At 37.4% G+C, this 26,035-nt stretch overlaps 6 protein-coding genes and 1 non-coding gene across 7 annotated transcripts; 6 read left to right on the top strand and 1 right to left on the bottom strand.

Moving 5' to 3' along the window:
- The first annotated feature begins 694 nt into the window (after positions 1-694).
- Positions 695-4,640, top strand: LOC116029470 (bifunctional riboflavin biosynthesis protein RIBA 1, chloroplastic-like). The gene is made up of 7 exons (XM_031271501.1): positions 695-993; positions 1,738-2,131; positions 2,199-2,420; positions 2,505-2,827; positions 2,940-3,069; positions 3,343-3,639; positions 4,049-4,640. The coding sequence occupies exons 1-7, from the start codon at positions 953-955 to the stop codon at positions 4,322-4,324; spliced, it is 1,683 nt and encodes a 560-aa protein (XP_031127361.1). The 5' UTR covers positions 695-952; the 3' UTR covers positions 4,325-4,640.
- A 133-nt stretch (positions 4,641-4,773) lies between these two features.
- On the bottom strand, positions 4,774-6,924 carry LOC116028808 (acetyl-CoA-benzylalcohol acetyltransferase-like). Its single transcript, XM_031270632.1, has 2 exons — positions 6,523-6,924; positions 4,774-6,251 (listed from the first exon to the last, which is right to left on the bottom strand). The coding sequence occupies exons 1-2, from the start codon at positions 6,889-6,891 to the stop codon at positions 5,175-5,177; spliced, it is 1,446 nt and encodes a 481-aa protein (XP_031126492.1). The 5' UTR covers positions 6,892-6,924; the 3' UTR covers positions 4,774-5,174.
- A 4,688-nt stretch (positions 6,925-11,612) lies between these two features.
- On the top strand, positions 11,613-13,276 carry LOC116028435 (E3 ubiquitin-protein ligase RING1-like). The gene has a single exon (XM_031270151.1). It carries the CDS (start codon positions 11,884-11,886, stop codon positions 13,018-13,020), a length of 1,137 nt encoding a protein of 378 aa, XP_031126011.1. The 5' UTR covers positions 11,613-11,883; the 3' UTR covers positions 13,021-13,276.
- A 1,114-nt stretch (positions 13,277-14,390) lies between these two features.
- Positions 14,391-15,649, top strand: LOC116030771 (calmodulin-like protein 11). Its single transcript, XM_031273103.1, has 4 exons — positions 14,391-14,518; positions 14,907-15,064; positions 15,156-15,233; positions 15,345-15,649. Exons 1-4 carry the CDS (start codon positions 14,443-14,445, stop codon positions 15,483-15,485), a joined length of 453 nt encoding a protein of 150 aa, XP_031128963.1. The 5' UTR covers positions 14,391-14,442; the 3' UTR covers positions 15,486-15,649.
- Positions 15,650-16,393: 744 nt separating this feature from the next.
- On the top strand, positions 16,394-16,477 carry TRNAL-CAA. Its single transcript has one exon. It is a non-coding gene; the product is annotated as a tRNA-Leu (tRNA).
- A 108-nt stretch (positions 16,478-16,585) lies between these two features.
- Positions 16,586-19,306, top strand: LOC116030903 (pentatricopeptide repeat-containing protein At5g09450, mitochondrial-like). Its single transcript, XM_031273271.1, has 3 exons — positions 16,586-16,719; positions 16,805-17,084; positions 18,092-19,306. Exons 1-3 carry the CDS (start codon positions 16,685-16,687, stop codon positions 18,983-18,985), a joined length of 1,209 nt encoding a protein of 402 aa, XP_031129131.1. The 5' UTR covers positions 16,586-16,684; the 3' UTR covers positions 18,986-19,306.
- Positions 19,307-22,934: 3,628 nt separating this feature from the next.
- LOC116029986 (root phototropism protein 3) lies at positions 22,935-25,871 on the top strand. Its single transcript, XM_031272054.1, has 4 exons — positions 22,935-23,402; positions 23,501-23,570; positions 23,694-24,995; positions 25,076-25,871. Exons 1-4 carry the CDS (start codon positions 23,290-23,292, stop codon positions 25,619-25,621), a joined length of 2,031 nt encoding a protein of 676 aa, XP_031127914.1. The 5' UTR covers positions 22,935-23,289; the 3' UTR covers positions 25,622-25,871.
- The last annotated feature ends 164 nt before the right edge of the window (positions 25,872-26,035 follow it).

Raw genomic sequence — 26,035 nt, 5'->3', positions numbered from 1 at the left:
AATGAAATATATGCAAATTTAAGTACAAAACTACAAAATATTTTCGTTGAATGGATATTAAATATAAAATATTTGTTATATAACGTGATTCAAGATATTGAGCACAATATAAATATAAATGAGCAATTCAAGTTTCCAACAATCTGTTTAGAGTCTATGTAATTGAGTATATAATTAAGTCTCACATATGTATAATAGTCTTGTATAACATATTCTATTGAAAGGGGTTGGCAATAAATGAACTTATAATTATAGATTATACTATTATAGAATAGATTCATAACATGGAAGGAAGGAACTAATTTGTTTTTTTTTTATCATAAGAAACTACTACGTAATTTGTTATTCTCCCTGTTTTCATTAATTTTTTTTTATTATTTTGACCTGTAAAAGAAAGAATAGTCCGTAATTGATTAGGACCTCACGAGGAAAGGGAAGGGAAGGGACGAATAGACGAAATCCAGGTTGGTCAAATTTGGACGTCGGAACTCGGAACACTCTTTGGTGGAACGGATCGAGACGAAATCTGAGTTTACTTTCGATTTCGGATTGGGAAAATTATTGTGTGTCCCCGCCATAATCCCTGATGGATGGTTGACAATCTGACATCAAAATTGGTATGCGCATATTTCTTCAATCATGGCTGTTCTAATCAATTCCTATATAAATCAATTCCTATATAAACTCTATTTGGCAGTGAAATAAGGTATCTCACCCTGCTGTCTGAGAGAGACCCACCATTTTAGCGCTTTTTTTTTACCTTTCCAGTCGACTTAGACTAGTTGTTTTGTTTCTAAATTCGTCCATAATTTCGCTGACCTTTCCTTCCCCAGTTCTTCCCCTATAAAACTCAGAGACCAAGCCCGCTTTTTCTTCCTTCTGTGCCCAGATTTTTCTCTTCTTTGTTGGTCTCGGATTGAGCCATTTGGGATTCTTCAAGCTTTCTGTGTCCATGGCTTCTTGTCCTTCATCAACAGCTCTTTCTCTCTCCCAGTAAGCTTTTCCTATCCGTTTCTTCTCTTGGGTTTCAATTCGTTTTGCCTTGTATCGCATCAGTCTTTGTCCATCGATGTTGTATTGTAATCTGAGCCGAATGTTATGTTGAGTTCTAATGAATTGCAATGTTTCTTCCTTTATTGCGAGTGTAACTTTATCTCTCTCTCTCTCTCTCTCTCTCTCTGGAGTGTATATTCTGCTTGTTGTATTGTATGGCAATGTTCTTTGATTCAAGTGCTGCTTTTATCATGTGGATCGTATGATGCAAAAGTTGGCACAGGGAAAAAGGATTCGATTTGTTTCCCAAATATATGAAATCCCTGTTTGAACTGACACAAAGAATAATTTTGGAAGGGAAAAATCTCTGCTTTAGTTGTTTATATTTCTTCAAATAGAATTTAGTTTTATATTGAGATATGATCTGTTTGATTTTCTGGTAAATAACTAAATACTGATGTCTGATCCATAATACTTCATCTTTCTTCATGCATCTGGTTTTAAATGATGTATATGATCATATGAATGGAATATATTGATTATATCTGTTCTGTTTAAAATTGAATGAACCTTTTGTCGGCTGGGCTCTGTGATTCATGGTGGTATTAGTTTATTATGCACTTATAATGTGTTTTATGAGTTTTATGGTTCCCTGTTGAAGTTTGAATTTGCATGGTGCCCCAGTTATTCTGTACTTGGGTACTGTGTTGTGATGCCCACCTGATTTTCTTACATGTTTTATAGAGCTTCCAAGGCGTTCAAATTGTCCAATGGACTACGTTGTGGAGTTCCGTGTTCTGCCAGTGGGGCTCCTGGGAAGTCTTTGATTCAACTGAATGGTATAGCGCATCTCAGTATCAAGAGGGATAGTATAATCAGATCTGCATTCCTGTCTGGTGAAGGAGATGTACTTTCTCATACCAATGGTGCTAATGTTGTGGGAAAACGTTCGGTTGTTAGTGGCTTGTCAGTTGGAGTCGAGACAGAACCTGATGCAGTTTCTTTTGGAACACTTGTGGCAGACATCATTGCTACACCGAGTGGCTTCCCTGCTGAGATTGATGACTTTGATTTGGACCGCCCCGCAGAGGCATTCTCATCCATCCCGGAGGCCATTGAAGACATTCGCCAGGGAAAGGTGGGTTTCTTAATGTGCCCTTTTTGCGAGACATTGCTTTCTGTTGCTTATTGTGTTCCTCGTGCAGATGGTGTTGGTTGTAGATGATGAAGACCGAGAAAATGAAGGAGACCTAATAATGGCTGCATCAAAAGTTACACCGGAAGCCATGGCTTTTTTCGTGAAGCATGGCACTGGAATTGTTTGCGTGAGTATGATAGAGGAAGACTTGGAGAGGTTACAGATTCCTTTAATGGTAAATCACAAGGATAACGAGGAGAAACTTTGTACCGCGTTCACAATTTCAGTGGTAAGCAGACTAGGCGCTCGCTGTCTTCATCTTTCTTTCAACGTAATGCTTCCTTTATGTAGTTTTAACAATCCAACTCTGTAGGATGCAAAAAATGGAACGACAACCGGTGTATCAGCTAGTGACAGGGCAACAACAATATTGGCTCTTGCATCCAAAGATTCTAAGCCAGAGGATTTCAACCGACCGGGGCATATATTTCCTTTAAAGTACCGTAATGGAGGGGTTCTAAAACGAGCTGGTCATACTGAAGCATCGGTTGATCTTGCCATGCTAGCTGGTTTGGACCCAGTTGGCGTTCTATGTGAAGTTGTGGATGATGATGGTTCCATGGCTAGACTACCTAAGCTTCGACAATTTGCACAGGAAAATGGCATAAAGATTATATCAATTGACGATTTAATCAGGTATTCTTAACATATTTCTTCATATGATTCCTAATTGTGACTGGCATCTTATAATTTTTGAGTATGTTCACTGCATGCCAATAACCTTTCTGATAACGATCTCTATTTACAGATATCGGAGGAAGAGAGACCAGTTGGTGGAACACGCTTCTGCTGCAAGGATACCTACCATGTGGGGTCCTTTCACTGCCCACTGTTACAGATCAATCTTAGACGGGATAGAACATATTGCGATGGTAAAGGTGAGAACTTTGGGACGATTAAAGATAGTGTGGTCCTAGTCTTAATTAATTTGCACATGCTCAGAATGTGAATCATTGTAGTCGTAGGCATATAAATTTACATTTTGTTTATCAAAATGAATTTTATATTTACTGCAAATGAAGTTCGCTCTGGCCATGTTAGAACTATTACTGCAAGATGTTATACCTTAACTCAACCATCTGATAGTATTGAGCTATAGAGTGATTTGTGTTGTGTATTGACTCATCTCCGGTGAACTTTCTTGGAAATAGGGTGAGATCGGGGATGGGCAAGATGTTCTTGTTCGGGTGCACTCTGAATGCCTTACAGGAGACATATTTGGCTCAGCGAGATGTGATTGTGGTACCCAATTGGCACTTGCTATGCAACAAATCGAAGCTGCTGGTAGGGGCGTATTAGTTTACCTCCGCGGTCATGAAGGAAGAGGCATTGGTTTGGGCCACAAACTTCGCGCTTACAACCTGCAGGATGCAGGGCGTGACACTGTTGAAGCCAACGAGGAACTTGGTTTACCAGTCGATTCAAGAGAGTATGGAATTGGTGCACAGGTACCCTCTCGGCCTCAACCATTCTTCCCCAACATTTTTTCTCATCTCATTTCTTTACTTCCTATCGCTTATTAACAAAGTTCGAAGTTTTAACATTAGCCCAAGAGGCTAAACTCAACTGAGTTATTAATCCAAAGAGAGTTAATAGTTTTGCTTCATTGGTAGCCAATTTGATTCCTAAAAGGGGAGATATGGAAATTGGAATTGGTCCGGTTGTTGGCATTAGTCTACAAGTATTTTGAAAAACCCGTAACCAGTTGAAACACATCCCTCGATTTACCTCCTCTGCCAAGGCTCTGGGGTAGGGGCAAGCGAGGACTCTCGGGATGGTGGTGCAACCCTTTTGAAATCTTGACATGAAACCACTCCTTAACCTATCAGGAGACTAAAACCGAGTTCTTTTATGCAGATACTAAGGGATCTTGGAGTCAGAACTATGAAGTTGATGACAAACAACCCTGCAAAATACAGTGGTTTGAAAGGCTATGGTCTTGCAGTTGCAGGCAGGGTTGCTCTCCTCACTCCAATTACAAAAGACAACAAGAAATACCTGGAAACAAAGCGCGCGAAAATGGGTCATATTTACGGCATGAACTTCAACAATATTATAAGCAGCAGCAAGAGCAACAACAATGGCAGTGAAACAAGCTCTGAAAACACCTCTGCTTTAACTCAGTCCTCATAACTTTCAAGCAATCAAACTAACAGAAGATGTGGCTTACTCTCTTAAGCTTGGTTGGTATTATCATTCAGATTCTTGTACTGGATTAGGGACAGCAGAATTCTTCACCCCCAAGATTTCATTTATTCACATTTGTTTGGAATCACAGTTCTAATCCTGGCTGGGGGGATAAGTGGATAACTTATCATTCTTTTTCCCTTGAGATGTACTCCCTTTTTTCAATACAAATGCTCATCTTTATCCTATTGATGAAATGTTCAACAAAAACTGTCATATTCAACAATGCTTATAGCTTCTTTACATAAAGATGTTCTTTAAATATAGCTTTGAAATAGAATATTTATTCATTTAATGCTCATCTTCCATAACTTTCTTTTATTATATATATGACCAAATTTTAGCCATTAGTGGTTGAAAATTGGGAAACATGATAATGACCTAATTGTTCGATAAAAGGTTAATAATAGTAATAATTATATAAAGGTCTATAATCAGGTACAAATAGGCCTTAATGTGTGAACTTGTGAACTACTAAAAGATTGCACTGCAATTACTACATAATTTCACATAATTGTACATGTGCGAATTTACAAACTACAGAAGAATTGCACAACTATTATATAATTACACTGCATTGGATGCAATTGCACGGATCTAGGCATTCGTTGCGGTGTCTCTCGAGGCATGTCGTCTAGGAGTCGTGATGTCTTTCTAGGAGTTGCGATGTCTTTCAGTAGTTCGCAGATTCAGCAAGATTGGTCTCTCCAGGCGGCATATCTGGGAGTGGATTCGTAGGTTAAGGCTGGTTCGTATCTGAGTAGAAATAATTATATATATATGCAGGGGAGAATTATTAAGTGGAAGTGAAGGCTATAATATGAGGGTCTTGTTCAAGTAGTTGCATTTTGTCTTCATCCATGGACACCCAAACGTCTATGCCCTCATCACCGCCGCTGCTATCCATCAAGACGAACATTTCAGAGCGATTATCGACGCTGACGCATGCCGGCTTTCCCCACCCGAAATCCGCCTCGTACAGCGCAAATCTGCACCAGCTCGAGCAAATGAAGGCGTCCACTTCTTCTCCTCCATGCCCGCCTGCCGCCATGGTTTCCTGCACCTCCTTGAACGCTTTAATGGCCGCCAGCGAGATCTCATCGCCGCTGCCGTGCTGAACAAGGTTGAGCATGGTTTGCATGGCGTCCGTGATGGGACCCACCAGATCCTGCCACGTAAGCGTGGCTTTATTATTATCCTCGTTGTTTGCTGCAGGCTTGAAATGAGCTACGAATGGAGTCCAGAAGTTTCCGGAAGAGTCGTTGGAGATGGCGGGAAAAGATGTTCTCCCGCGCAGATTCATCGCCGGAGATAAGAGGGAAGGTCTCAAGCGCGTGTGCCTAATCGCCGCCGTGGCTCCGATCAACGCCTTCCAGAAAACCGCCGTCACGAGAGTCACTCGCGACGGTGTTCTCACACTAGCTCCGCCGCCATTCACCTTGGAAATATACTCCTTGAACTCGGTTCTCATAGACGATACGTCCCGCGCATTTAAAACAAATCTTCTCGTCACAACTTCCATGTCGTGCCCTAGCGGCGGCATTTCAACCGGAAAGTTCTTTACGGGGAAGAAAGATCCCCCGTTGAAACTCAACCGTTGCAGCTCCACTTTATCGTCTCCGGTGATCTGCAAATTGCCTTTAGCCCCAATAAAATGTTTGGAACGGCCCACCCATGCATTTATAAACTCGATTGTGGTGTGACTATCTGCAATCTTATGCCAAACACAAACCCCAATCGCCGCCCCGCCGCACTTGAATAAGTTAACCTGGATCGCCACCAACGGAGTACTACTATTCCCGGCCAAATCACCGCAGCCGCCGTCGGGGAACGGGCCTGCTACGCCCAGATGAGGCAATAGTATATATTGGTCCTGTTTGGTAAAATAGTTAGTCGTCAATTTTAACTTATTTAATATTATTAACTATTTGACTTGATTAAAAAATTAATATACATGTTAAGTTAATTAACACTTTATAATTCTAACATGTTAAAATTTAAACAATTGCTCAAAATTACATTTTTAATTTATTTTTTGGTAAAAAAAATTATATCAATTAACTATCAGCTAACCATTCATTTGCTAAACATTTTTTAAAAAATTAATTAATGTTATAACTAATTATACACTCTATAACATTTACCAAACAAGGCCGTTGACCGTGAAGATGATCGAGAAAGTCAACGATCCTGCACCCTTCCACTTCCACTTCTGCGTATCCAACGCCTTGGTCGTCGCACTTGACTGAACGGTCGTCTCTGTCATATCTTCCGGCGAGCGGATAGAACGCGGTTAAGGTGTCGGCCAGTGATTTTTGGAGGTGGAGACGTGTTTGGTGGTCGTGCGGCGTTGGTTGATTGATGATGGGGTTGTAGTAGTAGATGATATTTATGTATGTTGAAGGAGAGAGGTTATCTAAAAGGGAGAGGCTGAGGCGGTTGAGATTCTCCGGCGTCGGAGTTGATGGTTTTATCAACTTTTCCGTCAGCAAGCGGGTGTGGATTTCGGCCATGGCAAAGAATTTGGTGATCGATGAAGGCCGGTCGGCAAGGGATATATAAATTAAAGAATGATCGACCATATCCTTTCACATTTTATATATATTATATATTATATTGATTTTAATAGAAAGCAGGCAAAGCAACAACGTTAGCAGCAACGCACACGTAAAACTCACATTCCACCTAATAGTGAGTGTAAACAAATAAATTTTGAATATATATATGGGATTCAAAATTCCTGATACATGTATATATATCAATATGGGATGTGGGTACAAAGCTCTGGATATATAGTTCTCTGATTCTTCAGTTAATGTCTTGAAAACTCCATTGAAGGGCCTCCGGGTTTCAAGTGGCTTGATCTTCAGAGAAGAACTTATATGCTTGTTCTCCTGAAGGGCATCCGGAATTATGTGGCTTGATCTTCAATATGAGGTTTAGATCAACATGATAGGCATGATTTTCAAAGACGAACTTTTACATTTAGGATCATGAGACTTTTATTTTCATGATCATGATATCTAATTCTCTAAATAAGCTACAAAGTTATTTCTATGATTTTTCCTAGGATGAATACATAGAAATAAAATGTCCTATTTATAGAGGTCTATTTATAGCTGTAGGATAAAGAGTTTTGATAGGTTCAAACTCTTTAGATATTATCTAATTAACAAATTAGATAATATCAATATTATCCATATACATTTAAATATACTAATATTGATATTTAGCAAATTTTCAGTGTCAACAAATGCCCCCTCGACACTTGCTTGTACGCCACTTGAGAGCATGTAGTGCAAGGAAGTCTCGACACTACAGTTAAAGATATAAGGCCATTTTAACTCGTGCCAAGGAGATATGGATATGAGGCCGTTTTAACTCGTGTCAAGGAGTTTTGATCGATCAATATGAGGCCATTTTAACTCGTGCCAGGAGCCTTGAACATTAGGCCGTTTTAACTCATGCCAAGGAGTATCATTTAGCTTCCTCCATTTCAAATTTCATATGGGGTTTGCCCCCATATCGGTGCCTATGAAGAGATGAGAGGCAAAGCTGTCTCACCGGGCGTGCCAATTTGTGAACAAAGAAAATTTTGAATGTATATATTTTGGGATTCAAAATTCTAGTTACAATATGTATCAATATGCGGTGTGGGTACAATATCTCTAGTGGCTTGATCTTCAAAGAAGAACTTATATGTTTGTTCTTCTGAAGGGCCTCCGGGTTCAAATGGCTTGATCTTCAATTGGGGATTTTGATCAATATGATAGGCATGGAGGAGCTTGGGACTTTCAAGGTCATGGGTCTTTTATTTTCATGATCATGATCTCTAATTCTCTAAATAAGATTCAAGCTATTTCTATGATTTTTCCTAGGATGAATACATAGAAATAAAAGCTACTATTTATAGGAGTATGATAGAAGAGTTTTGATAAATTCAAACTCTTTTGATATTATCTAATTAACAAATTAGATAATATCAATATTATCCAAATATATATTCAAATCTAATATTCAAATCTAATAAAAACTAATTATATTTGTTAAATTTTCAGTGTCAACAGTGAGATCGAGGCTGATGCGGTCGAGATTCGCCGGCGTCGGAGTTGATGGTTTTATCAACTTTTCCGTCAGCAAGCGGGCCGGGGTTTGATTTCAACCCACTATCTCTACTATCAACTTTCATTAATGAAGAAAGAGGCACGAGACAATGAAATGTTTGAAAGTAGTCTCTTCATTTTATCTGTTATACTTAGTAAAACTAACTCTTTTTTTTTTTTTTGGGTACTTTTTACTTCTTTTTTGTGTTTAATTTTTAAATCGCCCATATCCGTTCACATTATTTATATATTTTGATTGTGAGTCATTTTCATTTTTGATCCTACTGTTATTGGTGCATTGCCAATTTTAGTCCACTTCATTAATTTTTGCCACATTGCGACCAATCTTATTTAGTCCTTGCCAGTTCACCGTTAAAATTTTCGTCAAATGATCATCCAAAACAGGGATATTTTTGGTCTTTTCATGCTTTGGTCATCTCCTTGACCCTTTGTAGTGGTTTTCCTTACACATTTTCATCCAATGACGAGGTCCGACGAAAGCCATGTGAGCCACATTATAAATTCATGGCTTTCGCCGGACCTCTTCATTTGATGAAAATATGTAAGGAAAACCACTACAAAGGTAAAGGAGATTATCAAAGCATGAAAAGACCAAAATACCCCTGTTTTGGACGGTCATTTGACGAAAATTTTAACGGTAGACTAAAAGTGACAACGACTAAATAAAACTGGTCCCAATGTGACAAAAATTAATAAAGTAGACTAAAATTAACAATGCCCCAATAATAGTAGACAAAAAATGGAAATGACTCTTTGATTTTAATATAATGGCCTAAGCTACCACAGTCATCCTAGCAAGCTAGAAAGCAGCCAAACCAACAACAACGTTAGCAGCTACGCATGCACACGTAAAATTCACATTCCACCTAACCTTCTATAAATTCAACGTAGACGATAATCGTGGAGGCTATCAAAACACCCACGTTAGTGGCAAACAAAAGCCAGCTGCCACCACCATATATGATTTGAAGATCATCCACATCCTGTCACAGAGTGTGATCGAACGAATGGATCATACTTTTTATATTAAAAAATTACTAGTTTAATTTATTTCAATTAAACTCATAACAGATATTATATTGGCCGACTTAATTGTATTAATAGGCATGCGATGCCAGTTGCAATTTGCAAATACGGTCCAATCAATAATGCTTTGACCTAGCATCTTAACTCAAGTAAAAGAGATTTGAGTAGCACAACTCTCTTAATATAGTTATTTTTTAATAAGGTCTGATCAAATTAGAGTAGCACAACTCTCTTAATATAGTTATTTTTTAATAAGGTCTGATCAAATTAAAATCAATTGTTATATCATGTACCTTAATCCAAATTAGGTATATAAAGTACGTTAAAATATTATGTATTTTGTGTTAACATATTATATATATATACATTAAGGTAATTATACTCTTAATTTGTTAACATATGTACATACATAATTTGGATCAATGTCTATAAGACTACATATAATGCATGCACGTGTGGTGAACTCTGATTCACAATATAACTTACCGATCAAAACTAATAATCTTCTTTATGTTGGACCATCATAATTCTGATTTATTTATTGCTTTAATAACCTTATTGTTGAATTAATTTTTTTTTCTTTAATTAGAATCAGAATCCTATGTTATAGGGATCATATTTTCATGCTTGATCATACTTTCTAATTGTCTCATACGCTATATAAATGCACTTAGGACAGAGTTTGTAATGACAAGATTGGACAAGACACCGTGTTTAATCATTTATAATAATATTTCTTCCATTCTTTTCTTTCTGTCCAATATCTACTAGTAGGATTGTTGTAACATCAGTTTTAACACACTTTGTCATGCAACTTTATACTTCAATTATTTTACACTCTAGCAATTATTAGTTAACGGATTGTATATAGTAGGCTAGTTAATGATTGTTAGGCTTAATTCAAGCTAGCCATAGTTTTCAATTTCATAATATAAACCCGTTATCTCTACTATCAACTTTCATTAATGAAAGAGACATGAGATAATGAAAGGTGGTTGGAACGTATTATTAATTTAGTCCATTAATTTAGTACGTACTGTTATTTCACAGTCATTTTCCCATTCAACATTACACTTATTAGGAGGCCACACAAGTAATTATAAGCTAAGGATTAACGTGCATGCAACCTTACAAGTAAATTAAATAACTTTCTTGTAATTCTAATCATAAGATTTTATTGGCACTCAGAATAACCTTAATTTGTAATTAAAGTAGTTGAAGAGGTTTACACATCATAACTATAAAATTTTGAGAAAACCTTAAAGAAATTAATCAATACCGATATTTCTTGCATTCGATATAACAGCAAATTAAATGGGGAAGACTTTCTATTTGTATCGGGTCGGTATTGTGTGGGAACATTATTCTCACAATATCTCGTGCAAACTTAAAGTTTTTCTCAATTTTTTTTAAACTTATAACAATAATACAAGAGATACCAATGTTAATCAGCACTAAAAAGTTTAAAATGTCTTAAATTTTCAAGTTGACTGGGCCGAGGATGAGGACCCCTACCCAGGAAAATGACCCCTATTGAGATTGAAAACACGAACGAGAGCCAATGAACATTGGTATCTTTCTTCAAATACGGTCTATTGAATCAATGAGTTAACCCGTGCTTTTGTTGCGGGGTAATTTGATATGGATTCAACGAAAGATTGTGGCGTAAGGTAATTAATTATGGGCTATCAACTAACGACCAACGGTTTAGACGTGTTATAATTAAGGAAAGCAATTGAATATCCATTCCTGCAAGTCTAGTAAATGTTTTGATTTTGACGCAAAACGCCATACATTTGAGTGGTGCTCATCAATTTGTAGCTGTTTTCCCTTGACTAATTTGCCTCTTCTACCTATAACTTGGCCATTCCAATTACTCCTCCGCACTGGCATATACTGCCATGACCGTACCTTAGCCTTAAATTCATTTTACATTCACAAATGCAAATTTTCATTTTTTTTTTTTTTTGTCACGTTTGAATATTTAATTTGTATGAGAAAGGGATGAGATACATTTTATAATTTTGCCAAAAGTCACTAATTCTATTCTATTATACTCTATAGGCTATAGAGTCTACTATACATCTCTATATTTGGAGTATAAAAAACGCTATTTTTTTCTAATTTATATCTGCCCTGCAGTAACGTTTCTTAATCTTGTCGGGAGAATGAGCGCTAGGGTGGGTTTGACGAGTGCCGGTTAGTCCCCGCTACTATATTAGCCGCCCAGAGAATTGGACCGTTTTACGAGTCAACAAGGAACAATCCGAACAAATCTCTTAGCTCCGATCTCCATCAACAAAGAAGAAACGCCCAATCTTCGCCGCCGCCCGTTTCTGATGATCAGGTGGAGAAATGGTTTTCCGGCGAACGAACCAGCTGAATGACTCCGGCCAGATTATCGCCATCAACTGTCCTCACTTTTGTGATCCAAAAACGAACCCTAATGGCCTTTGCCCGCTACCGTGTATACCTTTATGCTTCGCGAATTGCAAATCGACGTTAATGTTACCTCAAGATCCGCCGCCGCCGCCGACGGCGGCGGATTCCGGCGACTTGAATTCCCATCCGGCGAAGCACTTCCGCGCGTCTCTCTTCCTAACAGTCTTTCTCTCCATACTCGCCACCTCTTTCTTCCTATTTTCTTTCTACACCGTTATCAAGCTCTACCGGAATTGGAGGGCCGGCGGCTCAGGGAGATCAGAACGGCATCCCGAAGAAGACGCGCGCGATTTTGTGGATGACGATCACGCGCTTACGGTGGACCATCCTATCTGGTACATCAGAACCGTTGGCCTCCAATCCTCCATCATCAACGCCATCGCCGTCTGCAAGTACAAGAGAGGCGAAGGATTGGTTGAAGGAACAGAGTGCGCTGTCTGCTTGAATGAGTTTCAAGACGACGAAACTCTCCGGCTATTGCCAAAATGCAACCACGCCTTCCATATACCGTGTATTGATACTTGGCTAAGATCTCACACCAATTGCCCCCTCTGCCGTGCCGGCATCGTCTCTAACACGGTGGTTGCCGCCGTGCCGGCCACGGAGCAGAGTTTTCAGAGTTCAGTTCCAGTTCAGGAACCCGAAACCCTAGACGAAGAACAAATTGAGATTGAAGAACTAATTGAAACTGCAGAGATAGAGAGAGAAGCTCGAAACGAAGAAATTAGGGCAAATTATGCAATAGAGGAAGAAAACGAAGCTCAAATCGGAATCAAAAGATCATTTTCACTGGACTCTGTTTCTGCTTTGATGGTTAGTGCTGCAGTGGTTAAAGCTTTTGCAGATGAATCTGCAGGCTCTAAATCTAATACTCAGAAGAAGGCAGAGAAGCAAAAGGGAACTTCATCTTCATCTTCTTCTTCATCATCATCATCATCATCTTCGTCTTCTTCTTTAATGCCTGGATTGATGAAGAGATCACTGTCGTGCGGTGGAAAGGTATTCTCGTCCCGGTACAACAGACGGCCGAGCGCCATTCTTCCTCGTTGAAGCTTTACTTCTTCAGGGGATGAAAAATTCCAGGTTGAAAGTGAAATAGCTTCATGTAATGTAGTGTAAAGGGGATGAACCCTCCATGGTTCTGATCTGAACTATGTAATAAGACAGAAATGGAGGCTGATACCAAAAGTGGAGATCAGCCATTTCTGTCTTCGGAACACACATGATATCCTGTAATTATTAAGAAACATCAAATGTTAATCCATAATCCTTCTTCAATAGTAACATTGTTGGAGTTTGATTTCCATGTTCTTGATCCATATTGCATTGTTTCTTATCATACAACACTGTTTTTCCAAGTATATTATTTTGTGACAAAGCCACAAAGGTGAAATGTTAACCTTGTCCATGCCTTGGCCTGATCAGAGGCAAGATTTTTGCTCATTGTGTAGAGGTAGCTTTCTTCAATTGGAGTGACTCTATAACACAGGATTAACAATTTTCTTAATGTTGTTTAACTGTTCGGTTATTACATAAAAATTATATTTATTACAGTGTACACTCTCAAATAATAATAGTCTATTTCTCTGGTCATTAAAAAAATACTAAATATACAAATCTCATAATTGAAAACTAAAAAGTTGTAATGGGAACATTAGGACATTGTAGAAGTTCTTCACAATATATAATAAAAGGTAATATGAACAACAAAAGATGTAAACCAACAAAAAGGACATGTTGGATAATCAATTGTTGAGTTGTTCAACGATTCCAGCAACCACTTCAAGTAATAAGTGGTTATTAATCAACGGAAGGTTAGAAATATTTAGGACTAAACAACAGCCATGGAAAGCCTCCTGTAGTTATAATGCTCAGGGGTGTGTTTGGTTCGCACATAGAAATCAGAATCAGAATAGTAATGTGTTTTTGCGAAAGCATTATGCATGTTTGGTAGTAGATTGGAATTGGAATAATTATCAATATTTATGTTTGATTACGTATGAACAGGACTTAAAAATTTTTAACGAAAATATCGTGAAAACAATATCTTTAAGTACTTGATACAAAAAGTATAAAAGATCACAAAGAGTTAAACTAAGATGGTTGATAAAAATAAAGAAATTCTTGGTTTCCTTGACAAGACTGTAAAGTTGAGTCCTTTGTGTAATTAAACTATTATCACAGCCACTAATTTAATTAGCCGCTGCATCTTGACTGTCACATAATTCCAACGAAGCTTCATCCTTGAATGTTGAATGGACTTTTTTTATTTTTTATTTTAAACTGAATTTTCATTTTCTTATTGTTTACTTTTTGGAAAATCCACTCACAAACATCAATTACGTATCATTTAAATAGCAGTGCAAAAGTTGGTTTAACAAGTCCACACAACTACTTGAAGAGTTGAAGTAAACCAAAGTCCCAGTCCCAAACTCCCCACTTCTATTCTCTCCATTTTCTCCAGCTTACACCATGGCTGATGCATTGTCCCAACAACAGATCAACGAATTCCGGCAAGCCTTCTGTCTCATCGACAAAGATTCCGATGGTATATATGCTCTACCTTGTTGAAAATATTCGAATTTATAACCACTCAAAAGTGGTGAAAAAGCTAAGATTTTTTATATGAACCAAACATTATATTCCGAACAATTTTCTGACTGCTTGGTGGTCTAAAATTAGGCTATTCTTAGGGTTTAAAAAAATTTCCACCACCTTTCGATGGTGGTCGAAATTTCTGGTCACTTTTATTTGATAATCAGAATTTCAGACCACTTTCAAAGATTTTTTTAAGCCTTTAAATTTCCAACTATTGGTAATAGGAGTTTTATGATTTTCCAGGTGTACTCTGTCACATCAAGAAAATATTTATTGTTTAATAATTTTTAAGTTATTTTTCAAGCATTATATTAAAAGAGAACTATTTGATATGGAAGGGGTGATTACTTTGGAAGAACTAGCAACAATAATTCAGTCTTTAAATGTGCATCCAACTAAGGAAGAGATTCAAGAAATGATAAGAGAGGTTGATGTTAATGGAGATGGGAGCATAGATTTTCAAGAGTTTTTGAATGTCATGGTCAGAAAGATTAAGGTATGAGTGTTGAAAATAACATTAATTACCAGTTTTTAATGACATGTTGACCAACTATATATTGGACTTAATTTCATTTGATTTTGAACAGGAAAGCGTATCAGAAGAGCTCAAAGAAGCATTCAAAGTATTTGACCGTGATCAAGACGGATTTATCTCCGCCAAAGAGGTATATATTCAATACAATTAATAAAATATTAATCGTGATTATATAATATAAACAGATTTATCTCTGCCAAAGAAGTGTATTATGTTGACTTATTTGAGTGTGGATTTGCAGTTAAGAAATGTGATGATGAATTTGGGAGAAAGATTGACAGAAGAGGAGGCTAAACAGATGATCAAAGAGGCAGATGTAGATGGAGATGGACTTGTTAGCTATGAAGAATTTGTGAGGATGATGATGATCATTTCTTATTGATAATATATATAATAATTAATCCATTAATTTGTACATTGACCATGCATACTATGCTATTACCACCCCATGATCAATATAATATTTTAATAATTTTCTTCTTCTTTCTTTTGTTTTGTTTCAGATGTGTAATTTGTTCCGATATATGCAAATTATATTTCGTGCGATGGGTTACAGATATGGTACATATTATATATATAAATATTTTCATATTTTGCAAAAACAAGTTAGGATGGCCGAGTGGTCTAAGGTGTCAGACTCATGTTTTGGTCTTAGAGGGCATGGGTTCAAATCCCACTTTTGACATTTTACATGAAATTAAATTATTTTAATTGAATGATGAAATTTAAAATTTCATATTTTGGCATGTCAATGAGCTTTGGCACTAAAGCAAATTAAAATTGTCAGTTTGTTAATATTCGTAGAATCAAAATCGGTATTTGTTCAAATTACATATTAGTCATCATTATTGATAGTGAAGAATTAATGGAAGGCTAGCAAATAAATAAAAGTCAATAATATAATGAGACAAAATTAAAAGAGTATGATAAAATATAACAATGTCATAATAGTTGGTGACTACAAATGAAATTTGCTCTTACTTACTCAGTGTAAATGCTCAGTGTAAACGTAAACAACTCAAACGCTTCATTACTTACTCATCTCCCTCTCATATTCCATCGTTGAATTAAACAATAATTATGTATTTAGGTAACATAAAACTATATATTATCAAGAAGAACTCAATAAAGAGTGGATTTAACTAACAATATAAGTGAAATAAGAGATTAAAACTATACACGAGTAACTCAATTTTGACTTCTCAAGTACTAAGAGGTTTTGGGATGAATAGATCTTTATGAAATATGTAATTCATATTAGAAAGATTATGTTTGCTTTGCAAAACAAAAGTCAGGATGGCCGAGTGGTCTAAGGCGCCAGACTCAAGTTCTGGTCTTCGTGAGAAGGCGTGGGTTCAAATCCCACTTCTGACATTTTAATCCTCCCCCAATATCAGCCCCTCCTGTGTTTAACTAATACTATTTTAACCCCTTCTCCACACATTAATTACAGAATCCGCCCCTTCTAATTTCAACCCCTCCTGGATTTAACTATTTCTATTTTAACCCCTTCTCTTTACAGTAATTACACAATCCGGGGCATTGAAACAATCATCAGCATTCACCACCAGAGCACTTCCAATGGCTGCTCGCTCCATTTTCTTGGCTCTCACTCGGTACTACGACCTGCCAGTGCCACTATGCTGTCTTTGACTCTTTCTTCTTCATTGATTGATTTTCCGTTTCTCTGACAATATGCAGAAACGCTCGAGGTAGGGAGAGGGCTCTCGGCAGATCCTTTTCCATCCCCACAATCGAAATTGTCTGCGACGATTCCCCGGATTTCGCGGCGGAAGAGACGGGTGAATCCGCTGAGGAAGATGATCTGAAAGCCAGAATCTTTAGGCTGAGACTCCCCAAAAGAAGCGCCACTCACGTCGTTCAGAAATGGATCGACGAAGGTCGCCCTATCACCGCCGCAGACCTCCGTTACATCTCCAAGGAGCTCCGAATGTCCCGCCGTTACAAGCACGCCCTTGAGGTTCTTCTTCCTTTCTGCCCCATAATTCCTCTTTTGGAACAGAAATTAAATGTGCTTTGGATTAAATTTCGTTGGTTTTTCAAATTGAAAGCATGTGGTCAATCTCAACTAATAGTTTGATTGCATATGTTTATATATTATATGCTCAATTCGTCCCACGTGTGCGTGTCAATTAGTTTTTGAGGTCGACCATAATGTGACGCTGAAATTTGAACCATGACCTTTGGCATGGGTGGGCTCTGATACCAAATCGAAGCCTAAGCTAATCATTTATGTTTATAAATTATATGCTCAACATTTTCCATGGCAACGTGCAAGCCTCTGTAAAAAGGAAATCAAAGAACGCAGTCCTCATTGCATTAGCTTAAATCTTTGGTAATGAACTTAAGAAAATGTTTTCTGTAGGTGGGGGAAAAGAATTCAGTTCACAAATGGTTTGTTTATATGGCTTAGCCAAAAGGATTTCACTTATGATCTAAATCTATAAATCATCACGGGAATAGGTAGAACTATTGTTAATGCTGATTTGTTGTGAGCTTATTGATACATAATGGGAATGTGCTATCCAGTGATGAGTTTAATGTTATGTATAGTTTATCTGATAGGGTAAAGTGAGCTGAATACAGAGAGCAGGATTCCGTGACCACATCTCTTATCAATGGTTGTTTGCTCGACTCTAATATGATTTTTAAATTTCTTCTTGTTCAGTCTATAGTTGGTCGTGCAGTGGTATACAAACTCAATAGTTCTAAGTGGTTTTCACTGAGTGCACATTTAAAGTCTTCAAGAGGACGTAGAAGTTCTGAACTTGTTACGAATCCTATTTTTCTCCTGCAATGATATGCTAAAACTTGGCTAAATGTGACTGACTTTTTCCCTGATCTTTGTATTCCCTTTTGGTAATTCTGTAGAATTGTTGCAAAGTATATTTGTTTGCTCTTGCTCTTTAATTGTAATGTTGTGTTTCCTTTATTGTAAGTACTGATTTGCGATAAGCATATACACAGATATCAGAATGGATGGTTTCTAACAATAAGGATGAGATATTGGACTTGGACTATGCGATTCGCATTGACTTGATGACCAAAGTTTTTGGTATTGATGCAGCCGAGCGATACTTTGAAGCTCTTCCCGATGCTGCAAAAACTACTGAAACCTATACCGCCCTCCTCCACTCGTATGCAAGCTCAAGGCTAACAGATAAGGCCAAGGACCTCTACGAGAGAATGAAAGAAGCAAATCTTTCGCTTAGTACCCTCACTTACAACGAGCTACTGACTTTGTACATGTCTGTTGGACAGTTAGAGAAGGTATCTCTCGTCATCAAGGAAATGAAATGCCAAAATGTTGCACCCGATATATTCACGTACAATTTGTGGATTAGTTCATGTGCCGCTGCTTTCAACATTGATGAGGTGAGACAGATTCTCGACGAAATGAGTCTTGACTCTGGCTCTGATGAGTGTTGGACAAGATATGCAAATCTTGTAAGAATATATATCTCCTCGGGTCAACTTGTAAACTCAGAGACGAACTCTTTGGTTGAAACGGAGAAGGGCATCACGCAAAGAGAGTGGATAACTTACGATTTCTTGATTATTCTCTATGGGGGATTGGGAAACAAAGAAAAACTTGATCAGATCTGGAAATCTTTGGCAATGACGAAGCAGAAAATGACTAGTAGAAATTATGTATGCATCATTTCATCATATCTGATGCTGGGGCACATTAGGGAGGTGCGGGAAATTGTTGAGCAATGGAAGCAGTCGGGCATGGTGGAGTTTGATAGATCAAGCTGCAATAGGCTGCTAGAAGCATATTCAGATATCGGGTTGAAAGAGAAAGCTGTTAATTTCCATACCGTTCTGCTTGAAAAGATCCCCGACCTCGTAGATGAATAGCTGAAGCATTTCACAGATCCATGCTGTGATCTTAGCAGAGTTAGAGCAATTCAAGTAGTAACACAATGCAATAAAATGTTGCTTTGAGACTGTCATATGCTTAGGCACTAAAATCTCGGTTTTGGTAGGTCAAAAACTCATCATCCTGCTCTTTGCTTGTGTCAAAAGTGTTTGCTTGAACTTGAAAAAGTGTTGGTGCATTTTCCAGAGGCACAAAAACTATTGAAATCTTCACTAGCTTTGGCTCCATATTCATGTCTTGGAAACTCATCTGTTAAGTACACCATATTATAATGAATGATCATTTTCAATGTTGTACTACAAGTTTTTGTTTAAGGTTGTTTTTTAATATATTGCAAGCTCATTTTTAGTATACTAAATAAAAATGATCTTATAGTATTTTAAAAATGATCATTCAGTATATTAAAAATAAATATTCATCTTGCAATGTGGATCATTGTCTACAATATAATCTATCGGTAGGCAGTCACTAATATGCCCATTAGTCTAAATGTGTTGGATCAACCCTTAGGGCTTGAGGTTTTTTTTTTTTTTTTTTTTTTTTTTTTTAAATAAATATTGTTAACTCATGTGACTTAGATTTATATTGTTTAAATAAAAAATAAAAATCTTCCATTGTATGGAGAAAAAAAAAATTATAAACACTTAGTAATGGTTTTCTTTTGTCATTAGGCAAAAAAGTTGGCATTGTTAAATCATTGTTGAAGGCTAATTTTCATTTAAAAAAAATATTTTTATACTTTTAAATTTGACTTTTGCATTATTAATTTAATTTTGTGTGTAGTTTTAAAATAAAAAACTTTTGTTAGCTAATATTAAATTATTTAAAATAAAATTAATTTAAACGAATAGAACTAAACACATAAAATACGACATAATGGATATAATAATAATCATCACCTACATGAAGCAATAGACCCACAAACATGGAGGAAAGATGGTTCCAAATTAGGGTTTAATCAAATGAAAGATTGGAAGTTATAGCTGTCATCTAAGATGGTAGGATGTCCAAATTGATTGGGTTGGATTCCTAGCACTTTATAATCATTGTATCAAAACATACCTATAATATTACATTTCCCAGCAAGCATAGTGGCATGCCACATGAGGAATGTCCTAACATGAACTTGTTGCATCACCCAACCAATCATTTGTCCCATAATATATTATTCCATCTTTTTACATTGTTTTAACTTTAAAAGCAAAAAAAAAAAAGAAAAAAAAAAGAAAGTAATATGGGGTGTGATTGAGTGAAAGTGACTCATTCCTACTTAACTAAATGTTAAGAGTTTAATTTTTAATTTTTTTAGATATGGAACAGTCTTAAATTTTCAGGCTAGATTTCACATTTAATAAACATTGAGTTTTGGGCTGGAAATTTAGATTATGAATCTATTGAAAACAATGAGTTAAGTTGTTGAAGTGTAATGATAGGAAAGTAAATTTTTAAAATAAAATATGGTGATGGTACAATTTTGGTTAGTGGTCGGGTTAAAAGCGCTGCTTTGAAGAAAACTCAAGGATTAAAAGTGGCTATACCAATAATTTATGTACTGAACCATCAAATAATTGTATATAATTTTAAATACTAAAATTGCAATTTTTTCAAAAAAGATATTTTATTGAAGAAATTACAAGATTTTACACAAGATATTTATGATAAGACTTAAACCCACTTGGAAAAAATATGTTTAAACCCAAATGCAAAAGATTTTTATTTTTTAATTTACAAAAAATTTTGTAATTATTACCTTAAAGCACGCTTTGAGTAAAGTTCACCTTGTAACATTGCTAGTTAACTCAAATTGAGAACGTTAATAGGTAGCTCTCAGCCTCTCACAGGGAATCGAATTTAAAATCTTGTGACTATCAAATCAACTCTCCAACCATCTCGTATGAAGTTGTCACCAAAATATTAGTGACATTATTTTTTAAAATTATTATTACGATTATTTTTTGGATAATTGATTTGACTAAAAAAAAAAAGGTGAACCTTCAATCACCTAGCTTTAATTAATTTTAAGAAAACTATAAGCATTCTTATAATTGTCACGGATAAATGTCACATCACAAACATATAGTAACTATCTAAACATACAATTATATATATTATCATATCACAAACATGCCATTGACATATTAAAAAGATTGTTTGTGAGTGATAAATATATAAGTGTGCAGCACCCGACCCGTCTTCCATTTTAATAACAATTTTAGTAACATTAATTGACATGGTCATATGAGGAAGCATGAGTGGTACTAATCAAGCAAAAGATAACCTTTTCTTCTCACAAGAAATCATAATCCGACAAGACTTTTAAAATGGAAAATTTGTGTAAACAACCAATTCATCAATAAATGAAATACATGATGAAATCGACTACTCACAACCCTTTTTTTTTTTTTTTTCATTTTCAACAAAATATATTATATATTATAACGCCATACATAAAAATATCTCTTCTATAATTAGAAAATGATTCATGCTCAATCACTTATACAACTTATAAAAAATATATATTTTGCTGACTAGAGTCACAAGACGAATTTCACTCAAAACGTGTTTTTCAAGTAGTGGTGGTGAATTTTTTCGTAAATCGAAGTAATTACTAAAAAAAAATTTGCACTTTCAACCCATGCATGGAGTACAATCTAGCAATGCAAGGCCCATAATGAAGATGCTTTCTCCCCACATACATAGAAAACAATCATTATTGCATGGACCATGGTCCACGTGTGGACCAAAAAGAAAATGTACATTATTTTTGTACTGAATGTACATTATTTTTATACTGTAGGTACATTATTTTATGGTACATTATTTTTGTAGTGAAGGTACATTATTTGATATATACTGTCAAATAATGTACCTACAGTACCAAAATAATGTACCTTCAGTATAAAAATAATGTATTTTTTATTTTTAGTCCACACAGCTGTGTGGACCATGGTCCATGCAATAATTTGCCCATAGCAAATCTTACAAGCACTTGCGAGTAGGAGGCTCATGCCACTTGTATTCTGGAGTGAAAACAGAAGAGAAGAATACAAAGGAAGTAACAAAAATTGACCAACTGGGAGTGACTTTAAGGATAAAGATGCCAAGAAAAGGGAGAAATCTCATTAAATGAAAAAGATACATAGCATCAAGAGATGGTGGTGGGCATGGCTGACCATCAATCCACACAATGGCCTACTGAAAACTACAATTTTGATGAATTATGGAACTCAAGAAATCTAACCCTAATCCCGAGCGCTCCCATCTGTCCTTGTCCTTATAGTCTTGATAGATCGAAATGTGTCTCAACTATCTACGTATTTCTCAAAGTATCTGTACAATGGTCGTATGGTGCCAAAAATAGGGTCAATTCTATTCCATACATGTCTCCAGTAAGATCGAATCCTACACCTTACAACCGTCAGACATCAGTAAAGCAAAACTCAGAACTCTTTTTTCGATTGATTAACTAGTTAAACTGTGGTCAAGGGCAGTTTTGTATATTTACTATTTTGGTCACTACAGAGACAATTCAAACAACATTTGGGACCCATGTAAAAAACCTTATTGATGCTACTAAAAGCTTGCATCTTTTACCATTCATCAGAGCTAGCCTCCAAAATCTGTCTGTATTCAATCATTCCTCCTCTTCTGCTTCCACAATATTCTTTTTGAAACACAAGTAAAAATAAAATAAAAAATAAAAAAATTTCTTACAACTTGACTCATCTGTGTAAGCTTTACCACATATATCAGACACTGATCAAGAATTGCAGGAAAAAAAAAGCATTTTTTCCCTCAGTACAATAAAACTGTGGTCCATGTTCCAGCAGAGGATCATAAATTTGACATGTCCACATGCAGCAATAAAACCAAACTAAATCAAGATTCAAGAATGTTTTCTGATTGGATAGAGATTTTTTTTTTTAATAAAAAAAAAAGAGTTTAAAGAAGTGAAGATAAAATAGACAGAAGAAAAAAAGAGAGAATTTTTGAGTGTATAATCAGTGAAGTGATCCAAAACTACAGGAGTAGTTGGAGTGTCTGCCCATGACTTCACAGCCTGTAAGAAGGCTCAAACATCAGTGAGAAGCCGACAGTTAGAGATAATTGCAAGCATCCCCATGTGGGATTCTTCCTTTTTAACTCATCACTCCTGCTTGCCTGCTTTCTCAGCTATGCTTCTTCTGCTCCCCTTTATCTCAACTTGTGTTCTTTCTCTCTGAATGAGCGAGAGCCCGCTTTCTTGGGGAGATTTCAGCTCTACTTTTTCGTGTTTCTCACCATGTGGGAGTCGGAGAGTGAGTCTGTCAGTGGCCGAGACTATGGCAATGGAGTCCTCACTGCAACCAAGCCCGGTGTCAAGACTGATGGCTTTGAGCAAAGAGGTCAATCTTGGTATGTATAAATAAAGCACTGCAGGATATGATAGTATCATAGTAGTAGCTTTGATTGATTACTGTTCTGCAATGTCTGAATTGTTTTCTTGATGATAGGTATGTTGCAACTGATATCCCAAGTGACTTGTTGGTCCAAATTGGAGATGCCAATTTCCATTTACACAAGGTAGCTACTTCAATTCTTCTTTTTTCTTCAATTCTCTCTGATTCTGGTTTAGAACTTAGAAGGTTTAAAGATTCTGCAGTTTTTTGGTGGCTCTCTAACTGTTCCCCTCTCAATGTTCTCAAGTATCCACTGCTTTCCCGGAGTGGAAAATTGAACAGAATTATATACGAATCGAGGGATGCAGATTTGAGCAAGATAGTCCTGGATGATCTTCCTGGGGGACCTGAGGCCTTTGAGCTAGCTGCAAAGTTCTGCTATGGAATTGCTGTTGATCTAACGGCGACTAATATATCCGGCTTGAGATGCACAGCGGAGTATCTTGAAATGACAGAGGATTTGGAAGAAGGCAACCTGATATTCAAGACTGAAGCTTTTCTCAGCTATGTAGTCCTGTCATCATGGAGAGATTCCATAGTGGTACTAAAAAGCTGCGAAAAGCTATCCCCGTGGGCGGAGAATCTCCAGATTGTGAGGAGATGCAGTGAGTCCATTGCGTGGAAAGCCAGTGCGAATCCGAAAGGGATAAGGTGGCAGTACACGGGGAAACATGCAGTGGTTTCGAGCCCGAAATGGAATGAAGTGAAGGACGCTAGCCCGAGTAGGATCCAGCAAGTGCCTCCAGATTGGTGGTTTGAGGATGTCTCAATTCTGAGGATTGATCACTTTGTGAGAGTCATCACTGCCATCAAGGTAAAGGGCATGAGGCACGAGCTGATCGGGGCATCCATAATGCACTATGCAGCTAAATGGCTCCCCGGTTTGATCAAAGAGGGGCCTGCAGGAGGATCTGTTGACGAAGGCAGCAATAGCAATAGCAGCACGAGTAATGGGAGTGGAAGCGGGTGGAAAGGCGGGGGGCTATACATGGTTGTGGCGGGAACTAGAGAGGACACGCCCACCGTTCATGCTAAAGATCAAAGGATGATCATCGAGAGCCTAATCAGCATAATCCCGCCACAGAAAGACAGCGTTTCCTGCAGCTTCCTTCTCCGCCTGCTGAGAATGGCAAGCATGCTCAAAGTGGCCCCCGCTTTGGTTACAGAATTGGAGAAGCGGGTCGGGATGCAATTCGAGCAGGCCACATTGGCAGACCTTCTCATCCCTTCCTACAACAAGACTGAGACTTTGTATGATGTTGACCTTGTTCAGAGGCTTTTGGAGCATTTTCTTGTTCAGGAACAGACCGAGAGCTCTAGTCCTAGCAGAAACTCGTTTTCTGATAAACATCTGCACGATGGAAGCCAACGGGGATCGAATTTGAACGCCAAGATGAGAGTTGCAAGGCTTGTAGACAGTTATCTAACTGAAGTGTCAAGAGACAGAAACCTTTCCTTGACTAAATTTCAAGTCCTGGCTGAGGCTTTACCCGAATCAGCAAGAACCTGTGATGATGGCCTGTATAGAGCCATAGACTCCTATCTTAAGGTAATTCAGAACATCTGTTCTGTTCAAGTTTAAGTAATCCTAAAAAAGCATTATATGATTCAGTTTTTTGGAATTGGCAGGCTCATCCAACGCTCTCAGAACACGAGAGGAAGAGGCTATGTCGAGTCATGGATTGCCAGAAGCTCTCGATTGATGCGTGCATGCACGCAGCTCAGAACGAGAGGCTTCCACTCAGAATTGTGGTGCAGGTCCTCTTCTCCGAGCAGGTGAAGATAAGTAACGCGATAGCCAACAGCTCCCTCAAGGATGCCGGGGACTCTCACTATCAGCCTCTCGTGTCAAACCGGAAAACCTTGCTAGAAGCAACGCCACAGTCTTTTCAGGAAGGGTGGACTGCAGCCAAGAAGGACATCAACACGCTCAAGTTTGAGCTAGAGAACGTCAAGGCCAAGTACGTTGAGCTCCAGAACGAGATGGATATCTTGCAGAGGCAATTCGATAAGCTCACAAAACCAAAACAGGCCTCGGCCTGGACTGCAGGGTGGAAAAAACTGAGCAAGCTCACCAAGATGACACATCTCGAGAACCATGATTTGGGGCCTCAAGTTCCAAACTCAGAACAGACTCGAAAGACGCCTAGAAGGTGGAGAAATTCCATTTCCTAAGTCCCGCCTTCCCAGTTTGGCCTAAGTTCCCTCCCTAGTGTTCTATTTTCTGTCCTTATTCTCCTTTATCGCACAAGTGCATCAGAAGATTTCATTTTTTTTTCCCGCTATAGAAAACACCTGAGACCATAGCATCAGTTTTATCATCAATTTCATGTTCTTTATAGAGTTGATTGATCTCCCTGTAATCACTACCTTCATAAATTCATATTTTTAGCTGCATCAAGTGAAACTCATATTGTTATCACCATCAGAACCTATCCAATCCCCATCCTATTATTCAATTATCTGCTGAAAACCGATACTGTTATCAGCATCAGAGCCTATCCAATCCCATCCTACTATTCAAATAGTCACTCTTGGATGCTAAGGAATGGCTAGATTTCAGATCTTGACAGTCAAATCAAAGAACCA

This window comes from Ipomoea triloba, chromosome 9, assembly GCF_003576645.1.
Source record: "Ipomoea triloba cultivar NCNSP0323 chromosome 9, ASM357664v1".
NCBI lineage: Eukaryota > Viridiplantae > Streptophyta > Magnoliopsida > Solanales > Convolvulaceae > Ipomoea > Ipomoea triloba.
The sequence above is the reverse complement of the archived record's forward strand: the minus strand, read 5'-3'. Positions and strand labels throughout refer to the sequence as shown.